The 19,004-nt window shown below is 42.2% G+C and overlaps 3 protein-coding genes across 8 annotated transcripts in view; all 3 read right to left on the bottom strand.

The window, feature by feature from the left end:
• Nucleotides 1-3,198, bottom strand: part of LOC308359916 (integrin beta-1-binding protein 2-like) — a 29,328-nt gene extending 26,130 nt beyond the window's left edge. For 2 of the 6 annotated variants that reach the window (XR_013968483.1, XM_080831248.1), the window contains exons 1-7: nucleotides 3,061-3,198; nucleotides 1,614-1,708; nucleotides 1,450-1,508; nucleotides 1,249-1,319; nucleotides 1,031-1,130; nucleotides 626-739; nucleotides 319-378 (exon numbers count right to left, since the gene is read on the bottom strand). Coding sequence is in view for 2 of the 6 variants with exons in the window: in XM_080831248.1 (XP_080687374.1) it covers nucleotides 319-378; nucleotides 626-739; nucleotides 1,031-1,130; nucleotides 1,249-1,319; nucleotides 1,450-1,508; nucleotides 1,614-1,656 (447 nt within the window). In the remaining 4 variants the exon portion in view is untranslated. Of the gene's footprint in view, nucleotides 1-318; nucleotides 379-625; nucleotides 740-1,030; nucleotides 1,131-1,248; nucleotides 1,320-1,449; nucleotides 1,509-1,613; nucleotides 2,369-2,399; nucleotides 2,546-2,622; nucleotides 2,674-3,060 lie in introns of those variants that run through there. The other 4 variants (XR_013968485.1, XR_013968486.1, XM_080831247.1 and 1 more) reach the window with 3 other exon arrangements.
• LOC308359917 (integrin beta-1-binding protein 2) lies at nucleotides 2,396-3,228 on the bottom strand (the record flags this gene model as incomplete). The annotated part of the gene is made up of 4 exons (XM_080831249.1): nucleotides 3,061-3,228; nucleotides 2,770-2,819; nucleotides 2,623-2,679; nucleotides 2,396-2,545 (listed from the first exon to the last, which is right to left on the bottom strand). The coding sequence occupies exons 1-4, from the start codon at nucleotides 3,122-3,124 to the stop codon at nucleotides 2,396-2,398; spliced, it is 321 nt and encodes a 106-aa protein (XP_080687375.1). The 5' UTR covers nucleotides 3,125-3,228.
• Nucleotides 3,229-3,758: 530 nt separating this feature from the next.
• NONO (non-POU domain containing octamer binding) lies at nucleotides 3,759-18,419 on the bottom strand. Its single transcript, XM_080831246.1, has 11 exons — nucleotides 18,318-18,419; nucleotides 11,867-12,026; nucleotides 10,478-10,671; nucleotides 8,906-9,207; nucleotides 7,800-7,895; nucleotides 7,407-7,603; nucleotides 6,978-7,062; nucleotides 6,477-6,579; nucleotides 5,857-5,896; nucleotides 5,513-5,622; nucleotides 3,759-4,780 (listed from the first exon to the last, which is right to left on the bottom strand). The coding sequence occupies exons 2-11, from the start codon at nucleotides 12,015-12,017 to the stop codon at nucleotides 4,646-4,648; spliced, it is 1,413 nt and encodes a 470-aa protein (XP_080687372.1). The 5' UTR covers nucleotides 12,018-12,026; nucleotides 18,318-18,419; the 3' UTR covers nucleotides 3,759-4,645.
• Between the last annotated feature and the right edge of the window lie 585 nt (nucleotides 18,420-19,004).

Here is a 19,004-nt window from a genome sequence, read left to right as displayed (position 1 = left end):
AGGAAATCAAAAGGATTGGGGGTGAGGATGGGGTAGTAATGAATGACAAAGAAAAATAAACAAATGTAAGGTGGGCAAAACAAGATAGGGGAGGAATAAAATGAGATAATAAGAAAGAGAGAAAGAGGAAAGGAGGAAGAGAAGAAGGAGGGGAGAGAAAAAAGGGAGAGAAAGGGGGAGAAAGACTAAGCAAACAAAGAGAAAACCTCTACTTTCCCACTAGAGTTCCTTCCCTCAAGACACCCGCTATTCATTCCAGTCTGGCCCTTCTTTTCACCCCATGTTCCTCCCCCTCCTGTGTCCCTTATCTTCACTTACCCCCCAGAGCTTCATCTGTGCCTGGAACACACGGTTACCATCAAAGACAATGACACGAAGCTGAGAGGAAAGAATTACGGGGTAGTAACAATCCCAGAAGGTAAGAACAAGTTATTACAACAGAGAACCAGCCCAGAGGTGTGAGCCCTACATCCACAGGTCAGCCAGACAGCCCTGACCTACTAGCTCTACCTTCCTCCCAGGGGACTATGGAGCCCACATGTTTGCTGCATACAGCAACCCTGCCTGTAAAACTGTAGTATCACTCAATTCACCAGCCTCCCATCCAGGATCAGACATCCCTCACCTCAGTTTGACTGGCCTTCACCCAGTTGAATGCAGGAAGTGGAATCTGGCCATATACAGTCACCACTACTAAGGACTCTGTCTGATGCCAATCATGACGGCAAGATGCTGGCAGCTAAAGAGAAGATGTGAAATGTGTGTGGTAAGAACGAACGCTTAACCCAAGGAAAGTTCTCAGGTGTATCTAGAGAAGAGACACAGAATCTCAGAAAGATTAATACTACTTCATATTGCAAAGCCTCCAGGCTGCTGAGGATAAGGAACAGAATCTTATTTGGTCTGTACAAAAGGGAGGAGTTAGAGAGCTTGGCCATGAGGTACAAGGAGGGGAAATTATTTTTTCTTTGAGGGGAAATTATTTCTGAAATTGGGTTCTAATCAAAAGTTTGGGAAAGCTGGGGCTTACCTGCTTCCCCCAGTCATGCCTACCAACTCTGCATCCTGGCTGTGCCAGGAATGCCCCAAAATCCAGGGTCTGGATACCACAACAGCTCCAAGACTTCATCCTGAGGTAGGAAGATAATTCAACTGAATCTCCTTTCCCCTCCCCATGAGCCCCCATACCCCCCTTATCGACAGTGGGAGAAACTGGTCTTATAGACCATACCCAGTCCCCTCTCTCACCCCTCATGGAATCGAGGTGCTCCTGGGTGGTAGGTACATGGAGTAGCATCACTCTCAGGGCTTTGGTAAATCTAAGATGGGTAAAGGAGAATCAGAAGAATCAGGTCATTCTAAAGTATACCCCACACACCCTCGTATCTGTCATCCCAGGTATAGTATCTCTCAGCTACATGTTTGCACCCCCTATAAACTCTCACTCACAGCATCACATCCTGGATTCTGGCAGCTGGAACCAGTACGGATCAGACTACTGTCAAGTCCTGGGCAAAGGAAACAGAGTCAGAAACCTATCTATTCCCTCCACCTAATTGCCATTTACACTAAATTCCAGTCTGTAAAGCCTGTCCTACTGAGGACCCACTTACCTGTTCCAGGTTCCTGGTCCAATTCCTTCTGTTCCAATGCCATTTCCAGGGCTTGGGATATATTTAGTGGGAGCAGCTTTGGAGGCAACTCTGACCTAGGGGGTATGGGTAGGGTGATTTAGTTCTGACCCATTAACCGTGATCATCAGCTCCAACACTCCCACCAGTGGTAATGGTGTCAAAGAGATCTGGTGAAAGTGGTGGCGGGTTGGAAAAGTTGAGTAGCAACTCCATTGCCAATAATCTTTGTGGACATCCCAAGTCCCTGAACCCTAGGGAAATCCCTAGGACTTTTCTGCCCATTTACTCAGTTGTTCTCAATCTAACATTGCTCTGCAGAACTCCCATCATATCCTCATCCTCTTCTGATTATGGACCTAGCATGACTTTCTTCTGTTGTTCATGCTACTTCCACAAAATTATTCTCTACGGCCTCTTGGCTGCCAATACAGCATCTTTTTCTTGATCTAAAACTCATTTTAACGTTTTCCATAATGAAAAAAGTCAGATCATCCTCAACAACCTCTCTTGTATTATAACTAAGTATGTATTTATGAGGAGCTATCTACTCTATTGATTCTAAACACCTATCCCATCACCCCCATACCAACCTTAAAGCAAAGACATTATTTCTGGATACAAATTTTCCCTAAGGTATAAAATATACACAAAACCCTGACACTTGCCCCATCTCATATCCCTAGTCCCCAAGCCCCAGTGACCCAATCATCACTTCTAGGAAGCTCCATGAATGTAGGAAAAACCCAGGGACTTTCTCCTCTTTACTTGGGCCTCTCCCGACGCAAAGTCTCTGCTGACTTTGGAATCGTATTCAGAGGTTTTTGCTCCTGAAGTGAACTGCTTGTGGCAGGCACCTCAGGTTGAGGGGCCTCAGGGAGCTTCTCAGCACAGTGTGGTCCCACAGTACAGCCCTAGTACAGATAAGGAAAGAAGGATTAGGGATAGAATCCTTCTATTAGGGACAGAATCCAAGGAATAAATAATTTACCTTGATGTTTAAGAACTCAGAGAAATCTACAGTTCGCTTCCGGCAGCAGGACCAACCCTGGTTAATAAAAGACCCAGCTCAGCTTAGATTCCTGGGTATATTTCCTTTGGGAAATGTTCTTGCTATCCCTTCTTGCCTACTCCTCACCTTAAGTGCATCATGGAAGATTGGGACCCCAGGGTGATGGCAACAGGAATCTGTGGATACCAGCAGAAGGATCAAGGAAAGGCAACTATACCAAATATCACTACTCTTACTTCTTCCCCAGATTTATATGCTCATGGTTTTTCTTTAGAATAAAAAATAAAACTGAAGACCGCCCAGACCAATTAAACTAGGGCAGATACACTGAATTTCTCTGCTCCTTTAACATTCTGCCCATAGCTGACCACTCCCCCCAGCACTTACGAGCCCCCTGGCAAAGTCAGAATTACTCACCAGGAAGGTTGGCATTGGGGTCAAAGTGCTGCCCACAGCCTTTGTTACAACAGAGTAGAGACATGGAGGCCGTTGGTAGAATTACTGAAAGGGTATTTCAAGGAGTCTGGCTGCCGAGTGGGGAACACCTCTTAGTCTGGAGGCTTTTAGCTGCCTGCAAGGGCCAGCTGTTTCTATCTTTAGCTCAGGAGGAGTACACCTCCTAACATGGGCAAAGGAACTTCAGTTGATCTTCTCAACCAATAGGAGCACGCTCAGGAGCATTTTCGCTCTGGGGCTCAAGAAAAAAGGATCAGGCAGGCTAGGGCCTGGAACTTGGGTGAGGTCAGCTAATCACTGCTGAGAGTTTTAGGTTTACCAGGCCAATTCCAAGCCTCTGACATACCAGCAGCTGCTCAGAAATGAATCCCAATTTTGAGACCCCTCCCAGCTCAATGAGGGTATCCCAGTTCTTCCAGCTCATTTTCTTCCTCTTTCAAGCAGCAGCTTTCCACTCATCCTGATTGCTTCTGTCTACCAATAGCACCAATCTTTGTCAACCACATAAGCCACAGTATGCATCCAATCTCCCAAGTTTGCCTAAATGGATATCCATACTTTTGAGCAAAAGGTGATAAAGGATTATCCTTATGGAACCTACAATTATCTCGGGGTAGAACTCCCCTCCCTCCATTCCCTTTCAAAAATAGCACAGAAAATTAAAAGGCTTAAAACGTATTTTAATAAGTTGATGCTGTATTACTGCTCCATTTCTCAGAAAAACTCCAAAGATATCAGGGACAAATCAAACATGGTACACCAATAAAAAAAAATGCACAGCATAACTACCTAAGATAGGCAAGGCTAAGAGCTACTGTCCGACCTTCAGCATACAGCAACCCTGTTCCCAAGATTGTACTAGGCCTATCAAGAAAAGCTGTGAACAGCAACATCATAGACACGAAAGGGCCGTTCCTGGGTTGTCCAAACCCAAGAAAAAAGATGGAGGCAACTTAACACAAGATTTTTTAAAGATACACTAAATGAAAATCTCTAAGAGAAAATGTCTTCCTTAGGACATTTAGGGGTAATATATGGGATATAACAGAACCGTATGCATGTTGTCTGTGACCTCTGTGGACATTTGCCTGAATTCCCACCTGTGGATGAATGAACAATGGGGCTAAGGTCATTGGGGGATTTGTTTTTGTGGTGTATGTGGCAGTGTCTCTGGAGTTGAAGGGTATAATGAGAAACCAAATAGAACAGGATGGACAAAGAATGGAATGATCAAGATTAATGGGGGCTCTAACTGGATCCATTTTGCCATGGTTCCCCCCACCCCAGGCCCTCAACAATCACATGAGACTTCAGGAATGCACCACACAGAATCGATTAGTTAAACGATATACCACACTGAACTGATCTGTTAAATATCGCCCCTCCCTTGCCCTCAGCCTCCAGCAAACTCCCTCACAGTAGTACAGGCAAGGAAGACCTAACTATTGGGAGGAATCCCTAACACTTTTCCAGGGCAGAATTCTGGCTAGTCCAAAACGGGTCCTTCTTTAAAGGGTTTTTGAGAAACTAGACATTGAAATTTTTATTAGTATCGGCGACGTTTGTTTGGAGCAAATTCAGCTCCAGGAGCTGCACGGTTGAATGCAGGAGGGGTTCCACCAATTGCCCCAATTCCTTCCATTGTAGCAGCTTGGCCAAAGCGTTCAGTTGTTGGTGGGGTCTTGGAAGAGAAGAGAGCAAAGTTACAATAGAACCTATGTCCCAAGCTTCCCACCCATTTGTAATCATTCCCCTGGGGGCCATTCCCACCCTGACTATTCAAAGCTCTTGATGTGCTAGGGGTGACTAAGACTGGTTAGAACTTGGCGGACATCCCTGAAAAGAAGGCTGTCTGAATTATAGACCCACCCAACCAGGCTACCTTTCTTTTTATCCCAATTCCTATTGACTAAGCAATATTACACAGCAAATTCCCAGACTAAGTTCTACTTAACTCCCTTTTCTTGAACTAAGTATATGGACAAGGACAAGCCATCACTCTTCAGCAATCTTATGCCCACCCATTTTTAAAATTTTGACACTAGAACTAGAACTCAGTATGAGCCATAAAGCCTTCTGGGTTCCTAATCTATTTTATGTGATTAATACCTAACCTTCAGTTGCCTTCCCTCCAAAACAATAAGTAAGCGAAACCTGTTACCCCCGTTAACCCAGGATAGCACCTCAACAGTCAGACAAGCCAGTCAAAGGCATTTACTTAACTCCTAGACAAATTATAGAGACTGGGTTTGTTCAAAATTAAAAAATCAAGACCTTGAGGTTAAATTTAATGGAAACCAGTGACCCTAAAACCCGATTATCTATAGTAAAATTAGGCAGGCACAGGGACTAAAATCAAAGTCCTTTCTCCTATCACCATTTAGAATTACTATAAGGCTCTTCAGTGTATTACCAATCCCAAGGTTCCATCTGGCATCATAGTGGCAGGTCCTGGAGGAGCTGGGGTACCAGCTGGCACTGGAGCAGGGGGCATGGCGCCTCTGTTGTTTATGCCCATAGCACCTAAAGCAGAACAGTGTGATCAGTACAAGAGACAGACACTGTCAGTCTTTCTGTGTAAGAGAAAACAATTCAACAAGACCTCTGAGCTAAGGATGTGTTACCCACCCCCCAAAACGATGCTCCCTGAGAGAAATGTCAGCCCCCTTAAATCTGGACTATGTCTGGGAAGCCACTGAGTTCACCAGAAATCATACAAAAAAGGAAATCAGAGCCATTAACCTCCTAAGTCCTTACCTCCCATAGCCATCTGGCCCATCCGTATCTCCTGTTCTCTCTGAAAAATATGAAATACTCAAGACAGTCCAAGGCAGTACTGCATTCTACCATTCACAATACACCTGAGGACCACACACTAAGGGAAGCAAACAGAGTGGTAACACATTCCAAGTACAATGAGGCCAAGCTAAGGAAAACCAACATCTCCTTGCTAGTTGTGCAGCTGAGTTCAAGGTTAGAATTGCAAGGACACAAGTCAGTGTCTCCTAGAACAGAAGAGATAAAAGGCAAGGGGAGAGACAGCAGACGACTTCAAGGACCTCAATCTGCGCAGTAACGCCAAGGACATCAGAGAACTAGTTTAGGCTGCTATAGGACTGGATATGTCTCATCATGTAATCACTGAGTCTAAACAGTGTAACACTGGCCCTAGCTCTCCATCCTAAGTTGCCTGTGAAGCAAGAACTCCCCTTCACACCTTACCTTTCCTTCCTATGAATTCTTCTTTCTAAAAGGAGTTTCACAGAATACAAAAACTGGTCATAACCTGGTATGTTTTATAGTCCTAGTGGACAACTTATGGTGGGTTTGTCGTATCATGACTGGCCTGGTACATCATGGGCACATGGGAGATATACCGCATCAGGGAATGTTCCCTTGAATCCTTCCTGCTGTCGCCGCATCATTTCTTCCTGTTGCCGTCGCATCTCTTCCTCGCGGCGCCTACGCTCCTCCTCCTGCCTACAGAGAGTAACCAAAGTATTTAGCAGAGACATTCCAGAATTTGAACCGATTATCTTAACAGGGGAGATCAAGAGCCTACTGAAAGCTATCAGAGCTTTCCAAAAAACTCACTGCTAAATGTGTCCAGCCCTAAAGCAAGCCAAAGGTGTCCTTCAGGGGAAAATTCCTCCTTCTGGAAAGGAGCCTCCTGACAGCAGCACTCAGCTGCGTTCCCTTTAGCGTGGCTCTGGGTAACTCCTAGAATCACGGGCCTCTGAAATGTTTCCCATCCGAAGGGAGAACGTGAGGAGCCTTCAGGTGATATTGACAAATGCATGAGGCAGCCGGGTAACAGGAAAAGGGAGTGAGACATTACGTCACAGAGCTGTCAGAGGAGAAGGTTCAGAGGTAGTCACCTGAGCTCCAGCTGCTTTCGTTTTTGCACTTCTTGGTTGTGCAGCTCCTCCATCCTCCGAAGTTCTTCCTGGCGCCTCATCAAATCTAGGAAAACAATAGACCGATCCAGAGCATTCTTCATTCTCCTCATATAGGCCCAATAATTTTCCATAAAGAAAGATCCAGAAAGCAAAGGGGATATATAATCCCCGCATGGCCATCTGAGCTATCCAGATTCCAAAAATGAAGTCACACCTATTATGTCCTTCTCCACAGAATCCAACATTCTCTGTCACATCTCCAAGCTCATCTGCCTACCGAGATCAACAAAATATTTCAGAGAATAAAAGCAGAGATTTAGGCCTTTCTCTACCAACTGATATAAAACATTCCTGAAGAAAGTCATCTTGTTCTCATTCTAGATTGAAGACCTGTATGACCATACTCACCCTGTCTCATCAGCATCACCTGGTGCTCATGGCGAGCAGCCTCCATCTCCATCTCCAGCTTCTCACGAGCCTCCTTGATGTTGCGGTCCACTTGGTCCTGCTGCTGCTTCTCCATCTCAATTAGTGCCTTCCAGCGCATGGCATACTCATACTCAAAGGAGCCAGGCTGTGCAAATCTGGGTGGCTGCTCTCGCTCCCTGTAGACAAGGTTCCTGGGTTATTAAAACTGTGTCCAAGATTCCCCCCCAAATAAGCACTGCATTCCTCCTGAGGGCCAAGACTATGGTGGCCAATGAATAGCTACAGGAAAGACCTGCCTCTTTGACACATCCCTTTACAAGCTTCCTTAAGAATAGACAAGCACCTAAAAGGGAATCTATTAGAACCACATACTTGTGAAATTGCTGGTTCTTTATAACCAGCTTCTCTGGAAGTCCCTCTTCATCATCCAACTGGTCCATGGGCTCCACAGTCACAGGCCGAGGAAATCTGGGAGAAAGCAGCTCAGTGTCAATCAAATTATACCCTACAGCAGGCTTCCTCTCTATACCTGCCACTGGCATGGTTAAGTAGTTAGGGATCAGGACTGGACAATTAAACATATTTCTGAAGGAGTCTTTACACCCAGCCCCAAGTAACCAAGTTCTTTTAATGGCATTATGTGGAATCGGGGGTTGACGGGATGGAATGAGGCTTTAAATCTCAGAATATAGCTTTAAAGATGTTCAAAGTAAGTAGATAGGATACTTAAGTGCAGTTTAAATATCCAGTATCTTTGCGATGATGTGGATGGAACTAGAGGGTATCATGCTTAGTGAAATAAGTCAATCAGAGAAAGACAACTATCATATGATCTCCCTGATATGAGGAAAAGGAGATGCAACATGGGGGGTTAGGGGGGTAGGAGAAGAATAAATGAAACAAGATGGGATCGGGAGGGAGACAAACCATAAGGGACTCTTAATCTCACAAAACAAACTGAGGGCTGCTGGGGGGAGGGGGGTTGGGGGAGGGGGGTTGGGAGAGGGGGGTGGGGTTATGGACATTGGGGAGGGTATGTGCTATAGTGAGTGCTATGAAGTGTGTAAACCTGGCGATTCACAGACCTGTACCCCTGGGGATAAAAATACATTATATGTTTATTAAAAAAAATAATAAATAAATAAATGAAAAAAAAATCCAGTATCTATAAAACTCCAGACAGTGATGTCAAGTAAACACAGAGATGCTGCATGCACAAAACAACTTTTCAGAGTTCTAAGACTTCAAAGGGGAGATTTAACACTGATTAAACAACCTACTAGAAAACTGAAAGGTTTATTTCTTAATCCTCATTTCTGTTAATTTAAGATTACACTGAAAACCCTACTAAAAAGTTGAATTATAATATCCAAAGTCTTTAAGTGAACACAAAAACATGGTTCCTAGAGGTTACCTTCCCACACCACCGAAGGCAGTAATGATCTATGGTCTATTTCTAAAAGCACCCCTTCACTTACGTGGTTAGCAGGAAGGAGCCTTCACTGCACCTGTCCAGAGCTTTCCGAGCAGCTGGCTTCCCTGAGAATTCAACAATGCCTTTTCCTGAGGGCCTTCCTCGATCATCCACGATGACCACAGCCCTTTCCACCTGACCAAACACCGAAAAGGCTTCCTCCAGCAGTTCGTTGGAAACATACTGAGGAAGGTTTCGGACTGTAAGGGATGCACTATGGCAGGCAAAGCGCACACGCAGCTGCTTTCCACGGAGTGGCATGTTGTCCAGTTCTACTTTGGCAATCTCCGCTAGGGTTCGCGTTTCCTATAAAGCAGAGGAAAGTTAGAGTAACTCGAGTTTGACAAAGACCATGTGTGCAGCATCATGAGTCAAAAGTAGCACAGCCCAATATAAAATGTCTGCTTGCCCCAAACCCTGAAAACACACAAAGAAACCTTGATAGTACTGAAAGAATAGAAATTACATGTTCCAGATAACTCTTCTGGATAGTTAATTGCTCTGATATCCTTGCAATAGAACAACCGGAAATTCTAGAAGTTAATACCACTTATACGGTCATCAGTATTGTAGGTTATTCACCCAAGTGGCAACAGATCTTTGGGACAATGACCAGCAGCCAGAATATTTTATTACAATTTTTATACATGTAATATATGTAATGTAAAATATATAATATAAAATTACAATTTTATTACAATAATTACAATATAGCAGCCAGAATATTTTAATTTCAGCTAGCTACATACAAGTGTAACGAAAATCATGTATGCCCTTCATGAGACCTCTTTAGAACCACAGACCCTAATGGGAACCCCTTCTCATATTACTAAAGAGGAACCTTGAACCCCAGAAAAAATTACCTGCCCATGTAATCTTGAGTTAGTGGTAGATCTGGAATGAAAACTAGCTCTGACCACAGTATCTACTGAACTTGCTAACACATTATGTTCCTTGTTTACGTAGAGAATGCTTAGAAAAGTTCCTCCCTCATACACTTAAACATGTTTCCTAATCAAATCTGTTTTTATGAAAAAGATCTACACTTAAAAATGGATAAATAAATTTTATGTATTTTGGCACAACTTAAAATTTTTTTAAAAAATAGATATGAATAAAACTGTCCCTTCATAGTTTCAAGAAGTCTTAAGTGAGATAATACATAGGCAAGAACTTAGGAAATAAATTATATAAACCTTAATCATTACTAAGATAAAATAAAATTGAGTTGATAATTATTGAAGCTGGGCATGAAGTATATGTAGGTTCATTATACTATTGTGTCTACCTCTGTATGTTTGAAATTTACCAATTAAAACAGAAGTTCCAAAGAGCATATTTTAGTCTCAGTGTCCTGACAAATAAACCTATGTTGCCCTTGAAAAAAAACAAAAACCTATGAGGAAAAATAAAAATAAAACCTGTATCTTCTGTCCTGTTCTACCAACTATAACTATTAAACATTTAACAAACAGACCATTTGAGAATTATTTCCACTGCCTAATTTTCCATATCCATCATTCCCCGGCTTCCCCACCTTTTAGAGCACATGCTCTAAAAGCCCATTGTTGCTCACCAAGCGGATAAAGCCAAAGCCCTTATCCTTATGAATGAAGACTTCGCCTGCCTTCCCATATTTCTCAAATAGTTTCCTCATCTCCTCCTCAGTGATGTCAGGAGGAAGATTGCCCACAAAGAGCCGGCTACGTTGGGTGAAGGTCTTCTCTCCTGGTTTCCTAAAATTCTTCAGGTCAATAGTCAAGCCTTCATCTGAGAGAATACACAAAGTCACTCAAAAGATTGGGCAAAAAGATCTACAGTCACATTCTCAAAGAGGTACAACTGCTGCTAGATTAGGAAACCTAATTGCTGTAAAGAAGTCAAACACCATTTCCCAAAATAATCTATCCAATAACCACTTATCAGTAAATTGGACCTTAAAATATTAAAGCAGTATGCAGACATCTGGGAGTACTTCTCAATAGCTCTACTAAGGGTCAGGAGTCACCCGGACTAAGAGACAGAAAGACGATACAGAAGCTATTAGTCAAAGAGAAGAGAAATTAAGCAAGTCAAGGAGACTTATGTCAGAAGAGATCAGTTTTTTAAATTTGAAACATAGGGGTGCCTTGATGGCTCAATCTGTGAAGTGTCTGCCTTTGGCTTAGGTCATGATCCCAGGGTCCTGGGATCGAGCCCCACACTGGGCTTCCCTGCTAGCACTGGGCTTCCTTGCTCAGTGAGGAGTCTCCTTATCCCTCTCCCTCTGTCTCTCCCCCTACTTATGCACTTTCACTCACTCTCAAATAAATAAAATCTTTAAAAAATAAAATTGAAACATAATTGCTCCATTTTCCCAATCTCTCACCAATCTTCAAAACCTTAACAGTTCCCATTCTTTCATGCTTAGGTTAATGGAATGAAAGGAAATGAGTTAGGAAACAGTATTCTTTGTAGGGATCTCTGGAAATAAAAGAGGGTTTAGGTTGGTTCTAGTTTTAGAGGCACACAATAGGTACTCAAAGTTTGCTGAATGAATGGAACATGCCTTTAAAGAATGTTTACTCTGATTAAAAACGGGTTGGCACAGAACCCAGGCTTAAAGTGTAACACTCAGTACCAGACTTCTTTTCCCTTAAAGACTTGTTCTATATTTTCTAACTACCAATCACATGATGATTACCTCTAAGAACCAAGCTCTGAGGTAAAACACAGACATCTGTTTAGCAGAATACGTTAACACAACACAGCAACTTGTACTCATCTGCTACCCAACATGTCTGCTCCTCCTCCTGAGTGAATCACCCTTTTCTATCCTAAGTATTAAGAGGTAAATAGGGGAAAAAAGAGCAAAAGGTGTGCCATGAAGGCTTATTCCTTTATAAGCCCAAGAGACTAATCTAAAAACCAAGAAACCTTTCCCAGGAGGGAACCTATTCTGACCCCCCTACAAGTATGTACTCACTCTGGCTGCTGGCCTGTTGCCCATTTGCAGGTATTGGTGGTGGTGGTGGCTGCTGCTGTTGCTGCTGGTGGTGCTGCTGGTGGTGATGCTGATGATGCTTCCTTGGAGTATGGTTTTGCTTCTCCAAGTTAAAGGTTTTATTGCTCTGCATTTTTGCACCCTAAAAGGAAAATGTGGACTGTCAAATACATTCAGGACTAATCAGTCACCTTCCTGATGATTTATGTGTCACTAATCATCTCTGATATCCTGGCTTTTGCCAGATTCAAACTGGTTATTGTAAACAAGTATGGCAAAGTTGTACCACTCAAAAACCTAAAAACCACTAGACTTTAGCAGTTATGCTGCACAGAGAAACTAGACAAGTACTAAATGAGAACAGCTTGCATGAGAGTAGCTTGGAGAAACTTCCAGTTCACTAGTTCTATACATTAACTGGAAACTAGTTTCCCCAAAGAAGCTACTGCCTAAAAACTAGCTCTATCATAATATTAAAACACCATGAGGGAAATAGATTCTACTTATCACAAGGACAAGGACTATTAAATCTTGTTACCTGGCACTCTGCAGTCCCAACCTACAGTAGATATTGTGGAATGAACAGTAGAGAACGTATGGGCTGTGTAGTTAGACATACTTAGATTGGAAGCATGGTCCTAGTACTCACTAGCTATGTACTACTTAGTAAATCACTTCTGCACAAATTTAAGCTGTTACAAAGAGGCTAATAAAAACACCTCTCAAGATGGCTATGAGGATTCACAAACATGTGAAAACACTAGCTTAGTACTGAAATATAGTAAGCATTCAGTAAGTATGGTTATTAATCACAATGAAGATAAGTGACTACTAATGCAATGAAAAGCATCAAATAAAAAAGATGAATATATAATCATGTTAAATCTCACCTAAAAATTAACATAAGATTAAAACAAAATGAAAATTCCCAGTACAATCCAGAGTGAATTCAAAAACTGATGGCTTTAAAATGGAAATTTTCTAATTGATCTAGTTAACAAGCTGAGGACCATCTTCCTCATTTAAGGACAGTTCGCCAGCAATAAAAGGGCAAAGCCAATCCTAAATCCTTTCCCCTAAACAAGACCTAGTCAGAATTTAGCTCAAGGAAAAATGCTGACAAGGACCTTTTCATCAACATTTATTGGTAACATTGCATGATTCCTCTAAAATAGAGAAAACTGATTTCTCAGACAAAGAAAATGTGATAATGACTTGATAATTACTGATTCTGGGGTATATGAGAATACTTTTATGTATATAAAAGCTTTCCTAATATATTTCTTATCATATCCCACCAAAACGTAAACAACTTAATTATCAAATTCTTGTTTCATAAAACAGTAACAAGAGCTATCAAAATGTTCATATTCTGTAACTCGGGAAATTCTACTCCTAGAAATTTACCCTAAGTATATAATTTTTTTAAAAGATTTTATTTATTTATTTGTCAGAGAGATAGAGTACAGGCAGGTAGAGTGGCAGGCAGAAGCAGAGGGAGAAGCAGGCTCCCCGTGGAGCAAGGAGCCCGACGTGGGACTCAATCCCAGGACGCTGGGATCATGACCTGAGCCGAAGGCAGACGCTCAACCGACTGAGCCACCCAGGCATCCCGCCTAAGGATATAATTTTAGAGGTGCCTGAGCAGCTCAGGAGGTTAAGCATCTGACTCTTGATTTTGGCTCAGATCATGATCTCAGGGCTGTTGAGATCCAGTCCCGTGTAAGGCTCTGTGCTAGGCATGGAGCCTGCTTAGGATTTCTCTCTCCCCCTCTCCCTCTGCCCTCCCCCGAAAGAATGTAATTTTAAAATTTAAAAACCATATCCATGAAATAGTCACTGTGATGACCTTTACGGTAACAAAATGACTTAAAATACCCAAAATCAGAGGTACAGTTTTTAATAAATTATGGTACATCTATTCAGTGGAGTGTTACACAGCATTAAAAATTATGAAGACCATGTACATGTGAAAATGTTCAACATTTTAGGGCACCTGGGTGGCTCAGGTTATGATCCCAGAGTCCTGGCTCCCTGCTCAGTGGGGCATCTGCTTTCCCGTCCCTCTCCCCACTCATGCTGTCTCTTACAAATAAATAAAATCTTTAAAGAAAAGAAAAATGTTTGAGGTTTTAAAAGGGAAAGGTTTAAGAAATAGGAAATGGGTTTTTTTCCCCTCAAAAATGCATGTAGAAAAAAAAATGCATGTAGACTAGAACAGAAGGCAGGCAAAAATGAAAACTGCCCTGTTTATAGCTTATTGATCATTATTTACTAATTTTTTTTTTTACTAATTCACCCAACAAATATTAACTGAATGCTATTTGCTAGGCACAATTATAGGTGCCTGGGATGCATCAATGAACAAAGGAAAAGATTCTTGCCTTCAGTTGTGCTTACCTTCCAGTTAGACAAAAAAAAAAAAACAAACCACCTAATAATTACATAGTACTTAATAAGAAATAAGTGCTACTAGAAAATAAAGAAACAGGGATGAAATCGATAGGGAGTGAAAGGGATAAGCCTGCAATTTTTAAAAAGATGTTATTTATTTGAGAGAGAGAACAGGAGCAGGGTGGGGGGGGCATTGTAGAGGAAAAAGCAGACTCCCTGCTGAGTAGGGAGCCCCATGCAGGACTCGATCCCAAGACCCTGGGATCATGACTTGAGCTGAAGGCAGAAACTTAACCAACTGAGCCACTCAGGTGCCCAGTAAGACTCCAATTTTAAACAGAGCTGAGGTAAGCCTCACTGGAGAGTTGACTCATAAGCCAAGACTTGAATCTTATTTGTATCATTTCATCAAACTTATGTTTCTCATTAACAAGGTACCTATTACAAAATGTATCTCTTTTTAAAAATATTTTATTTATTTATTTGACAGACAGAGATCACAAGTAGGCAGAGGCAGGCAGAGAGAGATGGGGAAGCAGGCTCCCCACTGAGCAGAGAGCTCGATGCGGGGCGCGGGGCTCGATCCCAGGACCCTGGGATCATGACCCAAGCTGAAGGCAGAGGCTTTAACCCACTGAGCCACCCAGGCACACCGCCCCCTTTAAAAAAGATTTTATTAAAATGTATCTTTAACATAAAAAACTTAGAAGCAAAAATATTAAATAAAAATTCACCACCAGAAGTCAGTTACTTACCCTTCCAGTCACTGATTTATTTGCATGTACTCTAAATGAAATATTATAAAGACTATTTTACAACCTGCCTTTTCTACTTTATTACATGATGAAGAGCTTTTATGTCACTCAATCTTCTACATTATTTTTTTCTTCTACATTAACGGACACAGTATTTGGCTGTCAACCAAGCACCTATGGTGTTGGGACACTTGGGTTGTTCCTATTTTCACCATTATTTATAAACAATGTTCATAGTTAAATCTTGGGCACATCCATGAGTAAACATTCCTCCCACAATTTCCATTTTTACTTATTTACCTTCCAAAGCATACATTATCATTTCAATATAATGAAGTTATACTGCAGCACTGTATGTTGTTTTTCTTAGCTTCTATGTCAACACTTATAATTTTTAACAGCTACACAAAGTCCACGTGGATATATACTAACTTACTAAACTACCCCCTACTATGAGATGTTTTCACCCTTTTCCTATTAGAATGATGCAGTAAACATCTTTTCGCTTATAGCTTTTTGACTACTTCCTTATAATAAATTCTTAGAATAATCGCATCTTCTTTGTTACTCTTACCCACAGTGCAGCATTTTTTCCTCTAAAAAAAAGGGGCAATCATGTTTCTAAAAATAAGACATAAAAATAGGAAATTAAAACATGTAAAATTTATGAAGTCTACCCCAGCAACATTTGGGGATGGGGTTAAGTTGGCATTAGATTCAGATCTTTAAGTATTTTAGTCCCAGCTATTAAACACCTCCCTTCCCCTGACTCCAAACTGGCCTATAGCAGAAACTTGAGTTATCTTCACAGCCATTTCTCCAACTAGGTTCTTACCTTCTTACCCCTGGCTAGAATTCAAGGACCCTCTTTTTTTCTCCAGCCTTTAATTTGGGAATCAGTGGCCCCAGCCTCAGTATCTCGCATCCCATTCAGGAATCCACAATTTATATTTACACATTTATAAAAATCCTCATAGAGATCCACTCAAAACTCAAATATTAAAAACTCTGTATACACATCATAACCAAATTTCACCACTTCTTTTCAAAAAGGCCATTTTATAACTTCTTAGTAGAAATGATCTACCTCCTTGAAAAAGCGCTAGGATGTTCTAAAACCACGTAAAGTAACTTCAAGGGAGATTATTTTTGGTTTTAGATGTGTAGTCTGGTAGTTAAGATGATAATATCAGATATTTACCAATCATTATATGCCAGGCACTGTGCTAAGTCTGCACTATCTCACTCAGAGCTCAAAACTATTATCTCCTGGGTAAGAAAACTGATGCCCATCTAAGGTTACCCAAATGTGATGGAGCAAGGAATGGAACTCACAACTATTTAACTCTAAAGCTCATTCTCATCACTATGCTACAAGCTTAGTAATCAAACTCACCTTGATTTCAAAGTTTAGATCCAACAAACTGACTAGCCATGTCACCTAACTTCTGAGCCTCAAGTTTCTTCACCTGTAAGGAGTGGGTAACAATGGCAACTTCACAGGGCTGGTTATTTTAAGGACTAAATGAGATTGTGTACACAGCACTTGTTCCTGCTGGCAACCACTATCCATATTTCTGCATTCAGCTGGTGCTGTAGTTAGACAAGTATCATTAATTACACTCTTCCTCTTCTCTTTTGGATTCTAGCAAAAATCATTTTTTTTTACAACCAAACTGCCTATCTCTGTGTTTCTGAATAAATGTCTCCACAATGCTAATCTTTACAATCCTTCCTTCCAGTTTACTCTTTCCCAAGAAGGCATTCAATGGTGAAGACTAAATAATATTGTATAAGTCACTTAAAACAGTGCCCACAAAGGAGCAAGTACTAAGTAAGTACTGTCCCTATCACTTATTTCTGATGATGACCAACATAATATGGAAATACGTGCAGAAATCTCTCTTGAGCAATAAATTCACTGCCCCCTAACCACTGGGCCTCTAAGAACTAAGCACAAAGATCGGCATCCAGGATTTGTCCACTTATCTATTCCAAAGACTAACCCTGATGAGGGACTTTTCTTGAAAGAAAATACGTACTGCTGGTTTAGAAAGACTGGGGCTACTGGACACAGTATGACTGCATAAATGTGGTTTAGGTACAAGACCAAACACTACATCACACATATCTGAAATCAGTTTTCAGGAAAAGGATCAACTTTTTTTAAGTGGAAGCTGGGGGGTGGGGGGGAAATCTGGTAAAAAATCTACCGACCTAGATGGCTGCATGGATATGGATCTGCCTGAAAGCTGTAGAATGCACTGATATGGTAAGGTACTTTCCCAGGAGCTTCTTAAGACCTTTCATTTAACAACAAAGAAGTTGGACAAAAACACAGCATAAATCTAGTCAGTGCCCCCCCCCCGCAATGAGAGTTGCCAGATTTATCAAATAAAAATACACAACGTACAGTTCAATTTGAATTTCAGACTTTAAAAATGATCTTTTAGTAATTAAACCCTATGAAACGGATACTAAAAATAATTTGCTATGTGAAATCCAAATTTAACAGGGCGTCCAGTATTTTACCTGGCAACCTTACCCCCTACACCTACCCCAACTTCGGTTGATAGCAAAGTACCTCCAAATCGTCTCTAACCTCAACTTCCCCGTTAAGAACACGAAGAAAGGTTTCAGTTGACAACAATAGTTTCCCCAAGAGGAAAATACCCAATAGGAAATCCATAAAATTAATTTTCGTTTTAAAAAGTGATGCTATAAATGGGTCGAGTAGCTAGGCAACAAGACTTAAAAAAAAAAAAAAGGCATACAGGAACCTGACTGGGGACGCCGCGGGGTCTCCACTAGCAGATGAACTTCCCAGCCTAGAGTTTTGACAAAGAAACATCGCTTGGGGGGGCCCCCCCCATTTCTCATTCTGAATTAATGGCCTCGCGAGGCTGAGAGGAGGAGCGCCGACAAAGCGCCTCCTCCTCCAGGCTCGACTTCAGGGCTCTCGGATAATAGACCCCACACCCTGAGGCCCAAGGCGGCTAAAGGGCTGGGGAACTTACTGACAAGGATCAGAATCGAAGATGAGTCGCACAAAGCAACGGGGCGAGAACTGCAACGGGAGCCAGGTTAAAACAGAAAGCAAGGAGAGCGGAAAGCGATGGGCCCCCGCGGGTGGGCTGAAGAGGCCGTGTGGCGGCGGGGACAAGGCCTTAAGGGGCCTTGGAACGAACGGCCAACCTCCCTCCAAACCTAACCTCGCCCTAGCCTCCTGTCGCAAAAAATCCTGCTCTCCTCTCAAACAAGAACTAAGTCGTCCCAGAACTCACCCTCTACCGACTGTTCTCTCCTCAGAGTAACGGCGACGCTACACGGCCTCTACCGTCCCGAGAAAAGAGCGCGCGACCGCCGGAAACGAGACGACGGAGCTCGGTGCCTCCTAAGGGGTACAAACTGGTGTTCTTGATTGGTTATCTGCCTTGCCAATCAAGGTTTATCTCCAGAGGCGGAATCCTTTTTCCGCCATTTCTTCGATCCTATTGGCTACCGAACGCGAAAGGTTCGAGTTCGTGTGAACGACAGATGGGGACAAAGAGCGAGGCGTTCTACTTAATGCGCGTGCGCAAATTGTCGTCTTTTCCAGACGGTAAAGGAAGGGGGAGGGGGATAAAGTGGTAGGAAGGGGGATGGAGGGTCGGAAGGAGAGTGTAATCGGGCTAACAGAAAAATTGAAAAACCAAGTGGTGGTAGAGGCAAAGGAGAGGGCGAAAAAGGAGAGAGAGGAAAGTGGAAAGAGAAGAAAAGGTGCGAAAAAGTGCGCGTAGGCGTGCGCTGAGAACTCCTGCACTGCGCCTGTGCAAGAAGCGAGAGTAACAATGTCATTGTATCCGTGTGGTAGATCTAGCCTTTTCCTTCTGAAAAAATGCCCCGCCATGTTTCTTTTTTCACACTTCCTCATTAGGGATTGCCCTCTGACATTCCATACTTAGATTTCTAGTTGCTTCTGCCGCCACGTC

Source organism: Martes martes (genome assembly GCF_963455335.1).
Source record: "Martes martes genome assembly, chromosome: X".
NCBI lineage: Eukaryota > Metazoa > Chordata > Mammalia > Carnivora > Mustelidae > Martes > Martes martes.
The sequence above is the reverse complement of the archived record's forward strand: the minus strand, read 5'-3'. Positions and strand labels throughout refer to the sequence as shown.

Coding starts and splice junctions, on each gene's coding strand:
- NONO (XM_080831246.1), bottom strand. CDS start 12,017: ATGCAGAGCAATAAAACCTTTAACTTGGAGAAGCAAAACCATACTCCA. Junction 7,896..8,905: donor GGCTCCTTCCTGCTAACCAC/GTAAGTGAAGGG, acceptor GCTTTCTCCCAG/ATTTCCTCGGCCTGTGACTG. Junction 7,604..7,799: donor AAGAACCAGCAATTTCACAA/GTATGTGGTTCT, acceptor CCTTGTCTACAG/GGAGCGAGAGCAGCCACCCA.